General features: G+C 41.2%; 1 protein-coding gene across 6 annotated transcripts in view; it reads left to right on the plus strand.

Annotated features, from left to right (window-relative positions):
- The window catches only part of c5hxorf58 (chromosome 5 CXorf58 homolog), a 62,433-nt gene that overhangs the window by 39,962 nt on the left and 9,681 nt on the right, over window positions 1-12,790 (plus strand). For 3 of the 6 annotated variants that reach the window (XM_073044578.1, XM_073044577.1, XM_073044575.1), the window contains exon 8: window positions 10,894-11,038. The exons of 1 other annotated variant lie outside the window; for it this stretch is intronic. In XM_073044578.1, coding sequence (XP_072900679.1) covers window positions 10,894-11,038 — 145 coding nt within the window. The remainder of the gene's footprint in view (window positions 1-10,893; window positions 11,039-12,790) is intronic. 2 more of the 6 variants (XM_073044576.1, XM_073044579.1) reach the window with 2 other exon arrangements.

The raw sequence follows: 12,790 nt of genomic DNA on the forward strand, positions 1-12,790 counted from the left end.
TTTATTTTATCTAAAAAGTCTTGTCTAGAATCAATCAACAAGTTATAGATACCGGTAACAGAACCATTAACAAAAGGTTTTAAATTTAAAAGATCGTCCAGTAAATTTTTATCAGGACCTATAGGAAAAGTAGCTAATTGGAAATGGAAAAAATCTCTAATTTGAAGATATCTGTAAAAATGTGATTTTGGGAGTGCAAATTTATTTGACAATTGGTCAAATGAAGCAAGAGATCCTGAGATAAACAGGTCCCAAAAACACTTAATACCTAATTCATCCCAATCTTTAAAGACCTTATCAGTCATGGAAGGGATAAAAAAATAATTAAGGAGAATGGGAGATGATAATGAAAAATTCACTAAACCAAAAAATTTTCTAAATTGAGACCAGATCCTTAAAGTTTGCTTAACAATTATGTTATCTGTTGTTTTATTTGCTGAAAAAGAAGAGTATGATCCAAGAAGAGAGACAATAGAGGAATTTTTTACAGAATTAACTTCTAAGGAGACCCATGATGGGCAATCTTTACGATAAGTATAATAGGACCAGAAAGTAATATTCCTTATACTGGCAGCCCAATAGTAAAACCTAAAATTGGGTAGGGCATCTCTTTATTTCTTTGTAAGTAAACTTTACTTAAACGAGCTTGTTTATTATTCCAAATATAAGAGGTTAAAATTGAATCTAAAGAATCAAAGTACATCTTAGGAATAAAAATAGGTAAGGCCTGAAAAAGATATAAAAATTTAGGAAGAATCTTCATTTTAATCAAATTAATTTGGCCAATTAGGGATAAAGAAAGAGGGGACCATTTAGAAAGCATCTTTTTCACATAATTCAATAAGGGGTTTAAGTTTTCTTTGAATAAATTCTTGAAGTTTTTAGTACCGTAATTGTTACACCTAGATAAGTAAATTGACTTGTAACAACTTTGAACGGAAATTTGGCATTTGATGATATTAGGTCATTTAAAGGAAATAGCTCACTTTTATGTAGGTTCAGCTTATATCCTGAAAAAGAACTAAACTGGGAGATTAAAGAAAGAACCAAAGGTAAAGAAGTTTCAGTGTTAGAGATAAAAAGTAAAATATCATCAGCGTATAATGAAATCTTATGAGACATACCTTCCCTTAGTATACCAGAAATGTCTTTAGATTCTCGAAGTGCTATTGCTAAGGGTTCTATAACAAAAGCAAAAAGTAAAGGACTAAGAGGACATCCTTGTCTAGTTCCCCGCTGTAATTTAAAGGGCTTAGAAATTTGGGAGTTAGTAATAACCTGAGTGGTAGGAGATAAGTAGATTAATTTAACCCAACGAATAAAATTAGGCCCAAAATTAAACTTTTCTAAGGTCTTAAAAAGATAATTCCACTCAATCCTATCAAAGGCTTTTAAATTTTTTCCAGTTCTCAGTTACGTTCTCAGACAATTGAAGTGTTGGTGGGGGCTGCAAACCTTCCATTTATAAAACTGTTAGCACGCACCAAAACAGTTTGAACTCTTTTTTCAGAAAATTATCTTCGAATCTCCCATGTTAGGAAACGTATTATTCTTCCAGACCAACTTCTGACACTGTGTTGTGTTCTTTATATTCATACATACTGTGGGTTACTGTTACGTATCCCGTAACTGGATCACTTACCAGCAAAGATAGAGAGGTCCGCTGAAGTCTGATGGTACCATTTTTAAACGTTTTTATTTATAAAGGGGCACAAAAGTAAGGTTAATACAAACATTTAGATAACATACGTCGTCAATACTCAATCTAAAGCACAGGTATAGCAATAATCAATCAGAAATAAGCTCTATCGTTGTCTAGGGGATAATATATTGTCCATTTGGAAATATAAAAGTCATTCAGAAGTCTGCAGGCTTCAGCCTTTTGGGAACCGCTGGGTTTCCCATGTTGGAGAGAGAGAGAGAGATTGGTGAGAAAAGGAACACTTGCCCGGGTCCTTATGAAGCAAAGCCGTGGAATCAGGGGAGCAGGCTTTCCTGTTGTTAGTTAAAAGCGGTTTTCCGTGATTCCAGCCACAGACTCCCGATTCAGAATCTAACGCATGTGGCTTCCTTCAAAATGGCTTCCCGCTACAACAGGATCGCTATCGTGTCTCCTTGGTGTGTCTGAAGGGGTCGTCCCCCCCAGACCCTCCTTTATACTTCCTCACGGGATCACAGGTGTCAATCAGGTTGCAGGTGTCAATCTCTCTCTCAACCAGCCCACTTTGCCCGAGGGCTTTACACGTGGCCTTCATGAGACAATAGTCAAGGTCGCCTTATTCTGCATCCCGGTGGAACGCGGTATTCAGCACGTCTCTCTCTCTCCCATTTCCTGTGTCTATTCAGCACGTCTCTCTCTTCTCTTGAGTCATTGACCCCCCCCCCCTTCACTAGGGCTCTTGCGATTCTCACAAAGGAGGGGGCTGGTATCATAACACCTCCCCTCTTAAACGTTTTTTACCAGCGGTTAAAAACAGTGGTACAGAGTCTTACAGGATTTTTGGATCTACCACAATACACAAGCTTTTCTTTTCACAGAGTACTACTGTTATACATTCAAGTCAGTATCTAAACAGTTAACGATTACAGTATCCCTTTCTTTAATATCTTAACATCGCGTACCGCACTAAAATCTTGTAGCATCAGACTTCAATTCAATAACCACTTATTTATTTATTTTTTTTCTTCAGCAACAAAACTAAGGAGGTGTGATCTTAGCTTAGGTGCATCTACAAAAGTTTATGCAAATACTAATCGTTTCGGTCGTTTCACTTCACCGGCAGGTCTCCAAAGGGGCTGTCTTTATTATTCACAGGCTTTGGCGCAAACCTGTACAACCTGCTTTGCTGTTTAAAAATGGCATCCCCATTAACCGTCGCCTCTTTTTCAGTGAGTACCCCCGTGGGGAACTTGAGTAATTTAGCGTGGTGAACTCCCGCCCGTCTCGTTCATCGGGGTCATTTTATCAACACCCCTTAGACCATTTCCACCCAATTCTTTAATTTTACCCAGGTGGCTAGCCCGTTTGTCAGGACCCTTCAGGCTATTGGTTTTTAATTCGAACTCTTCGTTCACGTAGCATTTCGAATGCGGCCTCTTCACACCCCACCCTGGCATAACAATAGTGTGGGGGGCCCCGCTATCTCCCGGCTCACTCTGTGAGCGAGCTGCCAGGTTTAAGATTTCTTCCTTTGATTTGGGAACTACAGACTTTCCGTTTCCTTCAATAACAATCCTTATCCCCCCCCCATGGTCGAGTTCCACTTTAAGGTTCACCACCCCTTCGTGTACAAACACCTGGGAACCCTCCCTTCCCCCAATTACCAGGGTTAACCCTGTCTTCACTGAGCCCAGTCCATCTGACCCACAGGGACTGCATTCCTTTTCAACTGAATCAAATACCTCAGACTTTTTCTGAGCTCCATTACTAGGTTCAGTACCACGCGCATCCACATCTTGGACACACTCAAACGGGACATTTGCCTCTTCCAGGCTTTCAATACCCGTACCCTTTTCAAATTCTAAATTCCCCTGATCCTCCCAGTTCCTCTCTGGGCAACTCCCTTCCGGAGTAAACTCAACCCCGTGGGCTGAAATAACCTCGTCTGCCAACCCAGCAGACCTCTCCAAGGTAATGGCATCCTTTTCATCTAGGACTGCCTTCATCTCATTATCGGGAACACCTTGACAACTCTCAACTTCTTCAAACAGGGCAGCCACCCCCCGACAGATCATCCATGTCCAACTCTGGACCTTTTAACAGCTTTTTCCGTTTCTCATCTTTATTTCCTACCTCTAGGACCTTTCTCTTCGCTAAGGGTAGATCTAGCTCCTCTTCCTTAACCCCTTTCACTTTACTACTCTTCGGTTTACCACCCTCAGAACCCTCGTGGTACAGGGTCGGTAGGACCGTCTCGGCCAAATCAATACTGGCCAGATTTAAACTGCTCGCTTTCTCAGCTGCCTTTCTCGACAAGCTACGAATGCTCGTGCCTGTGGTACAGACTGGAGATGCGAGGGGCGGGGCTGCAATCCTCACAGGCTGTATGAGCCATGTCCAAACCTGCCCCCCCGGCTAAATCATTTCCGAGGAGGACATCCGCGTCAGTTCTCGGGAATTCTGATGGCACCCCTATTTCGACTGGTCCAGATACCAGCTCACAATCCATAATTACCTGATGTAGGGGCACCATTTCTATTCTTGTACCTATCCCCTTCACAGCGACCATTCCCCTTCTCCGACCGAAATCTAGTATCTCACGGCGGATCAACGACAGCTCCGCCCCGGTGTCTCGCCAGATTCGGTCGGGAATGGGTGGGTCTCCCCCCTTCACGGACACGGTTCCGGGTGACAGCCAAGTCTCTGACCCTTCTTGTACTCTGTCTACCCGGGGCTCTCTCATCGATTTACTGATTACCACAGCACACCCGATAGGGACCGCTGCTTTCCCTTTTTCTGGCTCCTTTCTCGGAGCAAAGCACCTAGAGGCAATATGTCCTCCCTTCCCACAATTAAAACAGGTCAAGCCCGGAAATCTCGGGCCGCCTGGCCTTTCCCCCTCAACCTTACCACTAGCTCCCGGCGGGACCTCTGCCTCAGCCGGCGGACTTTCCCTACCGTTCCGACGGTCTCTCGGGTAACCTTTTGGCAAGGAAAACTTTATCCTGTGGGTTAGGGCATATTCATCTGCGAACCTAGCAATTTCTGAGATGGACTTATTCGCCTTCTCATTCAAATACATCCGGATCTCCTCCGGAACACACCCTTTTAATTCCTCAATCAGAAATAACTCCCTGATATGCCCATAATCCCCGTCCACCTGTTCCACGGTGCACCAACGGTCCAAGAGCACACCCTTTTCATAGGCTAGCTCGGTATACGTTTGATTCCACCCTTTCCATAAATTTCTGAACCTTTGTCTATAAGCTTCAGGTACTAGCTCTTAACTCCGGACAATGGCCTCCTTTACTTTGGCATAATTCTCCGTGTCCCCTTCCTCGACGGCCAATGCCGCATATGCTCGTTGTGCCTTCCCCTTTAACACAATTTGTAACAACGCCACCCACTGCTCTTTGGGCCACTTTTGATTTACTGCCACCTTTTCAAAAAGCAAGAAATAACTATCAACATCCGACTCTTCGAATGGAGGTACTACCCTCAACTCCCGACTAACATTAAACCTCTCGTCTCGATCTAACCCTAGATCTCTTCGCTCTTTCTTTAACTTCTCCATCTCCAAGTCATGTTCCCTCTGTTCTCGTTTCTCCTCATACTCTCTTTGCTTTTCAGCTCGTTCCCTCTCATTCTCGGCTCGTTCCCTCTCGTTCTCGGTTTGTTCCTTATCTTTCTCGGCTCGTTCCTTATCTTTCTCGGCTACTTCTAGCTCTTTTAGCTGAATTTCATGCTGTCTTTGCTTTTCAGCTTGGTCCTGCTCTTTTTTCACCTCTAACTCCTTTATGTGGAACGCCTGCTCCCTTTCTCTCTCAGCCCCTTCCAGCTGCTTCATTTTAAATTCATGTTCCAACCTTAATTTCTCCAACTCTAGCTGATCCATCCCACTAGCTGGTACTTTTTCAGGGATATTTTCCAATACCTCAGCTTCGAACACATTCATCCCAATGTAATACCGAGTTATGGCCCCTCGCACCTCCCGCTTTTTCATGGACGACCTCACTTCTGTGAGGTCCAATCCCTTCGCCAGATTTAACAAGTCTGATTTGGTGGCTGCCTCTAGCGCCTCCACAGTCGGGTTTTTCATAAATTCATCCACGTCCACCTTTGCTGGTTTCTTGTCTGGCTACCCGCGTACCAGATCCAAATTTTTTTTGACTTACAAACCCAATTCACTGCCCTCCCAATTTGGTTTCAAATCTCGAGACGAGGCCCCACATTGTTATGTATCCCGTAACTGGATCACTTACCAGCAAAGATAGAGAGGTCCGCTGAAGTCTGATGGTACCATTTTTAAACGTTTTTATTTATAAAGAGGCACAAAAGTAAGGTTAATACAAACATTTAGATAACATACGTCGTCAATACTCAATCTAAAGCACAGGTATAGCAATAATCAATCAGAAATAAGCTCTATCGTTGTCTAGGGGATAATATATTGTCCATTTGGAAATATAAAAGTCATTCAGAAGTCTGCAGGCTTCAGCCTTTTGGGAACCGCTGGGTTTCCCGTGTTGGAGAGAGAGAGAGAGATTGGTGAGAAAAGGAACTCTTGCCCAGGTCCTTACGAAGCAAAGCCGTGGAATCAGGGGAGCAGGCTTCCCTGTTGTTAGTTAAAAGCGGTTTTCCGTGATTCCAGCCACAGACTCCCGATTCAGAATCTAACGCACGTGGCTTCCTTCAAAATGGCTTCCCGCTACAACAGGATCGCTATCGTGACTCCTTGGTGCATCTGAAGGGGTCGTCCCCCCCCAGACCCTCCTTTATACTTCCTCACGGGATCACAGGTGTCAATCAGGTTGCAGGTGTCAATCTCTCTCTCAACCAGCCCACTTTGCCCGAGGGCTTTACACGTGGTCTTCATGAGACAATAGTCAAGGTCGCCTTATTCTGCATCCCAGTGGAACGCGGTATTCAGCACGTCTCTCTCTCTCCCATTTCCTGTGTCTATTCAGCACGTCTCTCTCTTCTCTTGGGTCATTGACCCCCCCTTCACTAGGGCTCTTGCGATTCTCACAAAGGAGGGGGCTGGTATCATAACAGTTACTAATAAAGAAACATCTTCTGAAAGAAATCGAACTTTTATTTAACAACAACCACCACGTTTTTACAATGCCACGTTTCTCGATCTTTCCATCATTCCTGCGCATACTCTGAACTCTCTCCAATCACGTTCTTACATGTCATATCGCCACAGGGACAAAAGTGAGAGAAAGAACAATAAAATACAAAATAAGGCAGGGAGATAATGGAATAGAATCAACTAGGGCCATAGCAAATTACAAAAAGTTTGATTAAAATGGAATACAGATAATCTTTCTTTTTAAATCTTTTTATTAATTTTCAAACAAAACACAAAGAAAACAACAAATACAGAGAGCTTGAGAGTACATAATTAATAAGGTTGGAATGCAAATGCAAACAGTTAATAACACAGATATAATAACCTCCCAAACTCATACTGTGTTTACAAAAACAAACCCCCCCCCAAATAAAACTAACAACAACAGTTAACCTAACCAACATGGGCTATTGTATCATATCAGGTATACACAGTAGTGTCAATAACTCCACACCTCTATCCAAATAACTAAAGGTGATAAGAAAAAGATTCGGGAAAGGTCAATTTAACTCATGAAAATGTTGAATAAATGGTCTCCAGGTTTCTTCAAATTTGACCGAAGGGTCAAAAATGACACTTCTGATTTTTTCCTAAGCTCAAACAAGATATAGTTTGGGAAAACCATTGAAATGTAGTTGGGGGATTAATTTCTTTCCAGTTCAACAGAATGGATCTTCTAGCCATTAATGTAACAAATGCAATCATCTGCCAAGCTGAAAGGGATAAATAACTGTTATCCACCATTGGTAAGCCAAAAATTGCAGTAATAGGATGAGGTTGCAAATTAATACTCAAAATAGTTGAAATTATACCAAAAATATCTTCCCAGTATTTTTGCAAGCAAGGGCAAGACCAAAACATGTGGGTCAAAGAGGCTACTTCAGGAAGACATCTATCACAGATTGGATTAACATGGGAATAAAATCGAGCAAGTTTGTCCTTAGACATATGGGCCCAGTGTACCACCTTGAATTGTATTAGAGCGTGTTTGGCACATATAGGAGTGGTTAACTAACTGTAAAAAATTTTTTGATAAACTTTGTGGATAAATTTTCTAGATAAATGTAAATAAACTTACTGCACAAGCATAGGTAAATGGGTATGTTGTTTACCCATGTTTAAGGGAACTTAATACTCAAGAATATTTGGCTTTTTGAATGGATGGGCAGGAAGGAAAAGGTAGTGGGTTAGCTTATTAATAAGCGATGAAATAAATACAAATGTGAAAATTCCTAGACTTTATAACATATTGAGTCTGGTTGGGTAGAGGTTAAAAAAGCAAAGGAAAGAAGAATGCTGGAGACACAAAAGACTGCAGATGCTGGAATATGGAGTGACAAACAAACTACCAGAAGAATTCAGCCGTCAAATTGCATCTGTGGGGCGGAAGGAAATGGTGATGTTTAAGGACAAAACCCTGCATCAGGAAGAAATTACCAGCACAGAAGTTACCAGTTGGAGCAGTGAATGGCCCTAAATGTTTGCCACACAAAACTAAATATCAACAAGCAATGGGGACATACAGGTAGAAATATGTAGTAATGATGGAAGAATTCATTCATAGATTAGCTAGTCCAATTACAAAAGGTAGCTATGAAATAAAATTCTTTTCTTGAATGATGTACTACGGAACCACCTGGGGAACAGGTTTTGTCTGGGATCCGGTAATGGGTAATGAGGTTTAATAAATGATCAAGTGTAAGTGATTTCCTGAAGAGTACTGTTTATAGTATGATTGAAATATGTATTTAACTTAAGAGGCAGGAACTTGAGTAGGAAAAGTATATGTTTAACTTAAAGGCAATTAAAATACAATGAGGATAAGGTCGACTGAAGTGAACTCCACTGATAAGTCAACAGAGAAGACAGGCAAGCCCAATCAGAAATTTAAGGAGTTAACTCAACCCAGTAAGGAGCAAGGACTCTGATAGATTAACCATGGTTAACCAAAGAAGAGACTATTAAGTTGAAAGTTGAAACATACAAGGAGGTAAAGTGCAATACACACAAACTACTGGAGGAACTGAAGGGTTTCGGCCCAAAACATCGACTGTACTTTTCTCCATAGATGCTGCCTGACCTGTGAGTTTCTCCATATTTTGTGTGTGTTACTTGGATTTCCAGCATCTGCAGATTTTCTCTTGTTTGTGGTAAAAGTCAGAGGTAGATCTCTAGACTGGGATGAATTCAAAATCCAGCAAAGGAAGATAAAGCAAAAGATAAGAGAGGAATTAAACTATGAAGGAAAACAAGTGAGTGATAAGAGAATCAAAAGAAAGATAGAGGTCTGAGTGAACATTATTCTCAGTAACTATTTCCCCAGCCTCATTCTATAAAGTCCAAAGAAATGGCAGAGGGATTAAACAGATACTTTGCATAATCCTTACAATAAAGACACTATAAACACAAATCTGGATAATACTGGGAATGAATTACCGGTAAATACTTTCATCATTATTAGAGAATTGGTATTAGGCTAACTAAAACTAAAGGCTGATAAGTCCACTGGTTTGAACAGCTGCATCTTAGGATCCTGAAAGAGGTGGCTACGGAGACAGTGGGTGCATTAGTTAAGATCTTCAATGAATCCTTTGATTCTGATAATGTACCAGAAGCTTGGAAAACTGCTAATGGGACACCCCTGTTCAAATAGCAAGGTGAAAAATGTAGGCCCATTAGCCTAATATCTATCATCGGAAGAATGTTAGAATCAGAATCAGAATCAGGTTTAATATTACTGGCATATGTCATGAAATCTGTTGTTTTGAGGCAGCAGTACATTGCAATACACAGTTTTAAAAATTATAAAGCAAAAATATATATGTATAAAATAAGTAAATAGTGCAAAAGGAGAGCAAATAAAGAAAAAATACATGGGTTCATTGTCCATTCAAAAATAGAGAGGCAGTGTACATGGGTTCATTGCCCATTCAAAAATAGAGAGGCAGTGTACATGGGTTCATTGTCCATTCAAAAATAGAGAGGGAGTGTACATGGGTTCATTGTCCATTCAAAAATAGAGAGGGAGTGTACATGGGTTCATTGCCCATTCAAAAATAGAGAGGCAGTGTACATGGGTTCATTGCCCATTCAAAAATAGAGAGGCAGTGTACATGAGTTCATTGCCCATTCAAAAATGTGATGGTGGAGAGGAAGAAGCTGTTCCTATTGAGTGTGTGTCTTCAAGCTCCTGTACCTCCTCCTTAATGGTAGCAATGAGAAGTGGGTATGTCCTGGGTGATGGGGGTCCTTAATGATGGATGCCACCTTTTTGAGACGTCGCCTTCTGAAGATGTCCTTGTTACTGGGCAGGCTAGTGGCCATGATGAAACTGGCTGAGCTTACAACTTTCTGCAGTTTTTTCCAACCCTGGGCGGTGACCCCTTTGTACCAGACAGTAATGCAACCAGTTAGCATGCTGTCCACAGTACAAGTGTAGAAGTCCACGAGAGTCATTGGTGACATAGCAACTCTCATCAAGCTCCGTTATTTGTAATTCCAACCAGATGTTAGGCCCAAGGTTGATCTTCAGAAATGTTGATACACCAGGAACTTGCAACTACTCACCCTTTCCACTGTTGATCCCTCGATGAGGACTGGTGTGTGTTCCCCGGATTTCCCCATCCTGAAATTCACGATCAATTCCTTGGTCTTACTGATGTTGAGTACAAGGTTGTTGTTGCAACACCACTCAACCAGCTGATCTGTCTCACTCCTGTACGTCTCATCATCACCATCTGAAATTCTGCCAACTATAGTTGTGTCATCAGCAAGTTTATAGATGGCTATAAACTGTTCAAAGGAGCAATAGCAGTATATCATGAAGATGGTTGGGAGAGCTCCCGATTTCTCAAGTTTCAGCATATATCAGACAATACTTTAGGTGGTTCTGGTGAAAACTGTAACTATCATATTAATTCTCAGAATGATTATGATATAGTTATCCCATGAGTACTTATTGAGTCACTACAAACAGAAAGAATTGGAAGGTGGAAATTCTACAACACATCAGCTAACAAGTTTGACTACAACCTTGCAACCACCCCTCAATCCAGCATATAACGTGGTTACTTATTAAAACATATGCTTAATTTTCAAGGTCAGCTTCTCCAGTCACACAAACTCTTCCACATCGAACCTCAAAATTGTTAAAAGCAGGAAAGGAGTCACAACGGCGTTCTCACAAAGCAAGAATGAAAGTTTCCAAAATGAGAAAGGTATATGGCTTGGATAAGAACAAAGAGGTAAAATCATGTGACATATTAAATACTTCCTTAATGTTTGAGGTATGGGCATAAAAATGCTTTTCTCCTTTGACATCCATTTTCAAGAGTGATACTAAAAATGATAGTGTGTACTGTACATATCAGAGAAGATGCACAGACAGAATTTCTTTGCTCTTCAGAAAAATATTATTGAAAATTGACCTGAGAGTGCACTTTAAAACTAAAATACCTTGATAGTAAGGAGATGGAGAGAATATATCCAGGAAAAGGGCAAACAAGGGACCGATGATATAGTCAACCAGAAATCAAGTAGAAAATTCAGAAGAACCATCTTATCCAAGGAGTAGTGAATGCAATTATAAGAAGTGATTGAGATGAATGGTATTGATGAAGCTAAATGGTGGTAAGTCAAACATTTAAATAGAGGAGATAGAATTATACTGAAAGGGAGGAATCAGAATTAGGTTTAATATCACTGGCATATATCATGAAACTTGTTAACTATGTGACAGCAGTACAATGCTATACATAAAGACCATGAGAGATAAGAGGAGAAATAGGCCATTTAGTCCATCAAGTCTGCTCCTCCATTTCACCATGGCTGATCCAGTTTTCCTTTCAGCCCCAATTTCCTGCCTTTTCCCCATATCCCTTCATGTTCTGACCAATCGAAGATCTATCAACCTCTGCCTTAAATATACATAAAGGTTTGGCCTCCACATCTGCCTATGACAAAGAATTCCACAGATTCACCACTCTCTGACTAAAGAAATTCCTCTTCATCTCCCCTCCAAAAGTGCACCCCTCTATTCTGAGGCTGTGTCCTCTGGTCTTAGACTCTCCCACCACAGGAAACATTCTCTCCACATCCTCTCTATCAAGGCCTTTCACCATTCAATAGGTTTCAACAAAGTTACCCCTCATTCTTCTGAATTCCAGCAAGTACAATGCCAGAGCCATCGAACGCTGTTCATATTACAAGCCATTCAATCCTGGAATCATTTTCATGAACCTCCTTTGAACCCTCTCCAGTTTCAGCATATCCTTTCTGAGATAAAGGGCCCAAAACTGCTACAACACTCCAGGTGCGGCCTCACCAGTGCTTTATAAAGTTTCCTCTCAACATTATTTCTTTGCTTTTTTATTCTAGTCCTCTTGAAATGAATGCTAACATTGCATCTGCCTTACTCACCACAGACTCAACCTGCAAATTAAGGACTCTCCAAGACCCTTTGCACCTCGTTTTTTTATATTTCCTCTCCATTTAAAAAAGTCAACCCTTTCATTTCTTCTACTAAATTGCATGATCATACACTTCCTGACACTGTATTCCATCTGCCATTTCATTCCCCATTCTCCTAATCTGTGTAAGTCCTTCTGTTGCAACTCTACTTCCTCAAGACTACCTGCCTCTCCACCTATCTTTATATCGTCTGCAAACTTTGCACCAAAGCCATCAATTCCATCATCCAACACACACAAAATGTTGGTGGAACATAGCAGGCCAGGCAGCATCTATAGGAAGAAGTACAGTCGACGTTTTGGGCCGTCTTCCTATACTATACCTATACTTCCTATAGATGCTGCCTGGCCTGCCGTGTTCCACCAGCATTTTGTGTGTGTTGTTGTTTGAATTTCCAGCATCTGCAGATTTTCTTCTGTTGCATTTTTAAATTCCATCATCCAAACCATTGACATATAATATAAAAAGAATCGGTCCCAACACAGACCCCAGTGGAACACCACTAGTCACCGGCAATCAGCCAGAAA

This window comes from Hemitrygon akajei, chromosome 5 (genome assembly GCF_048418815.1).
Source record: "Hemitrygon akajei chromosome 5, sHemAka1.3, whole genome shotgun sequence".
NCBI classification, from domain to species: domain Eukaryota; kingdom Metazoa; phylum Chordata; class Chondrichthyes; order Myliobatiformes; family Dasyatidae; genus Hemitrygon; species Hemitrygon akajei.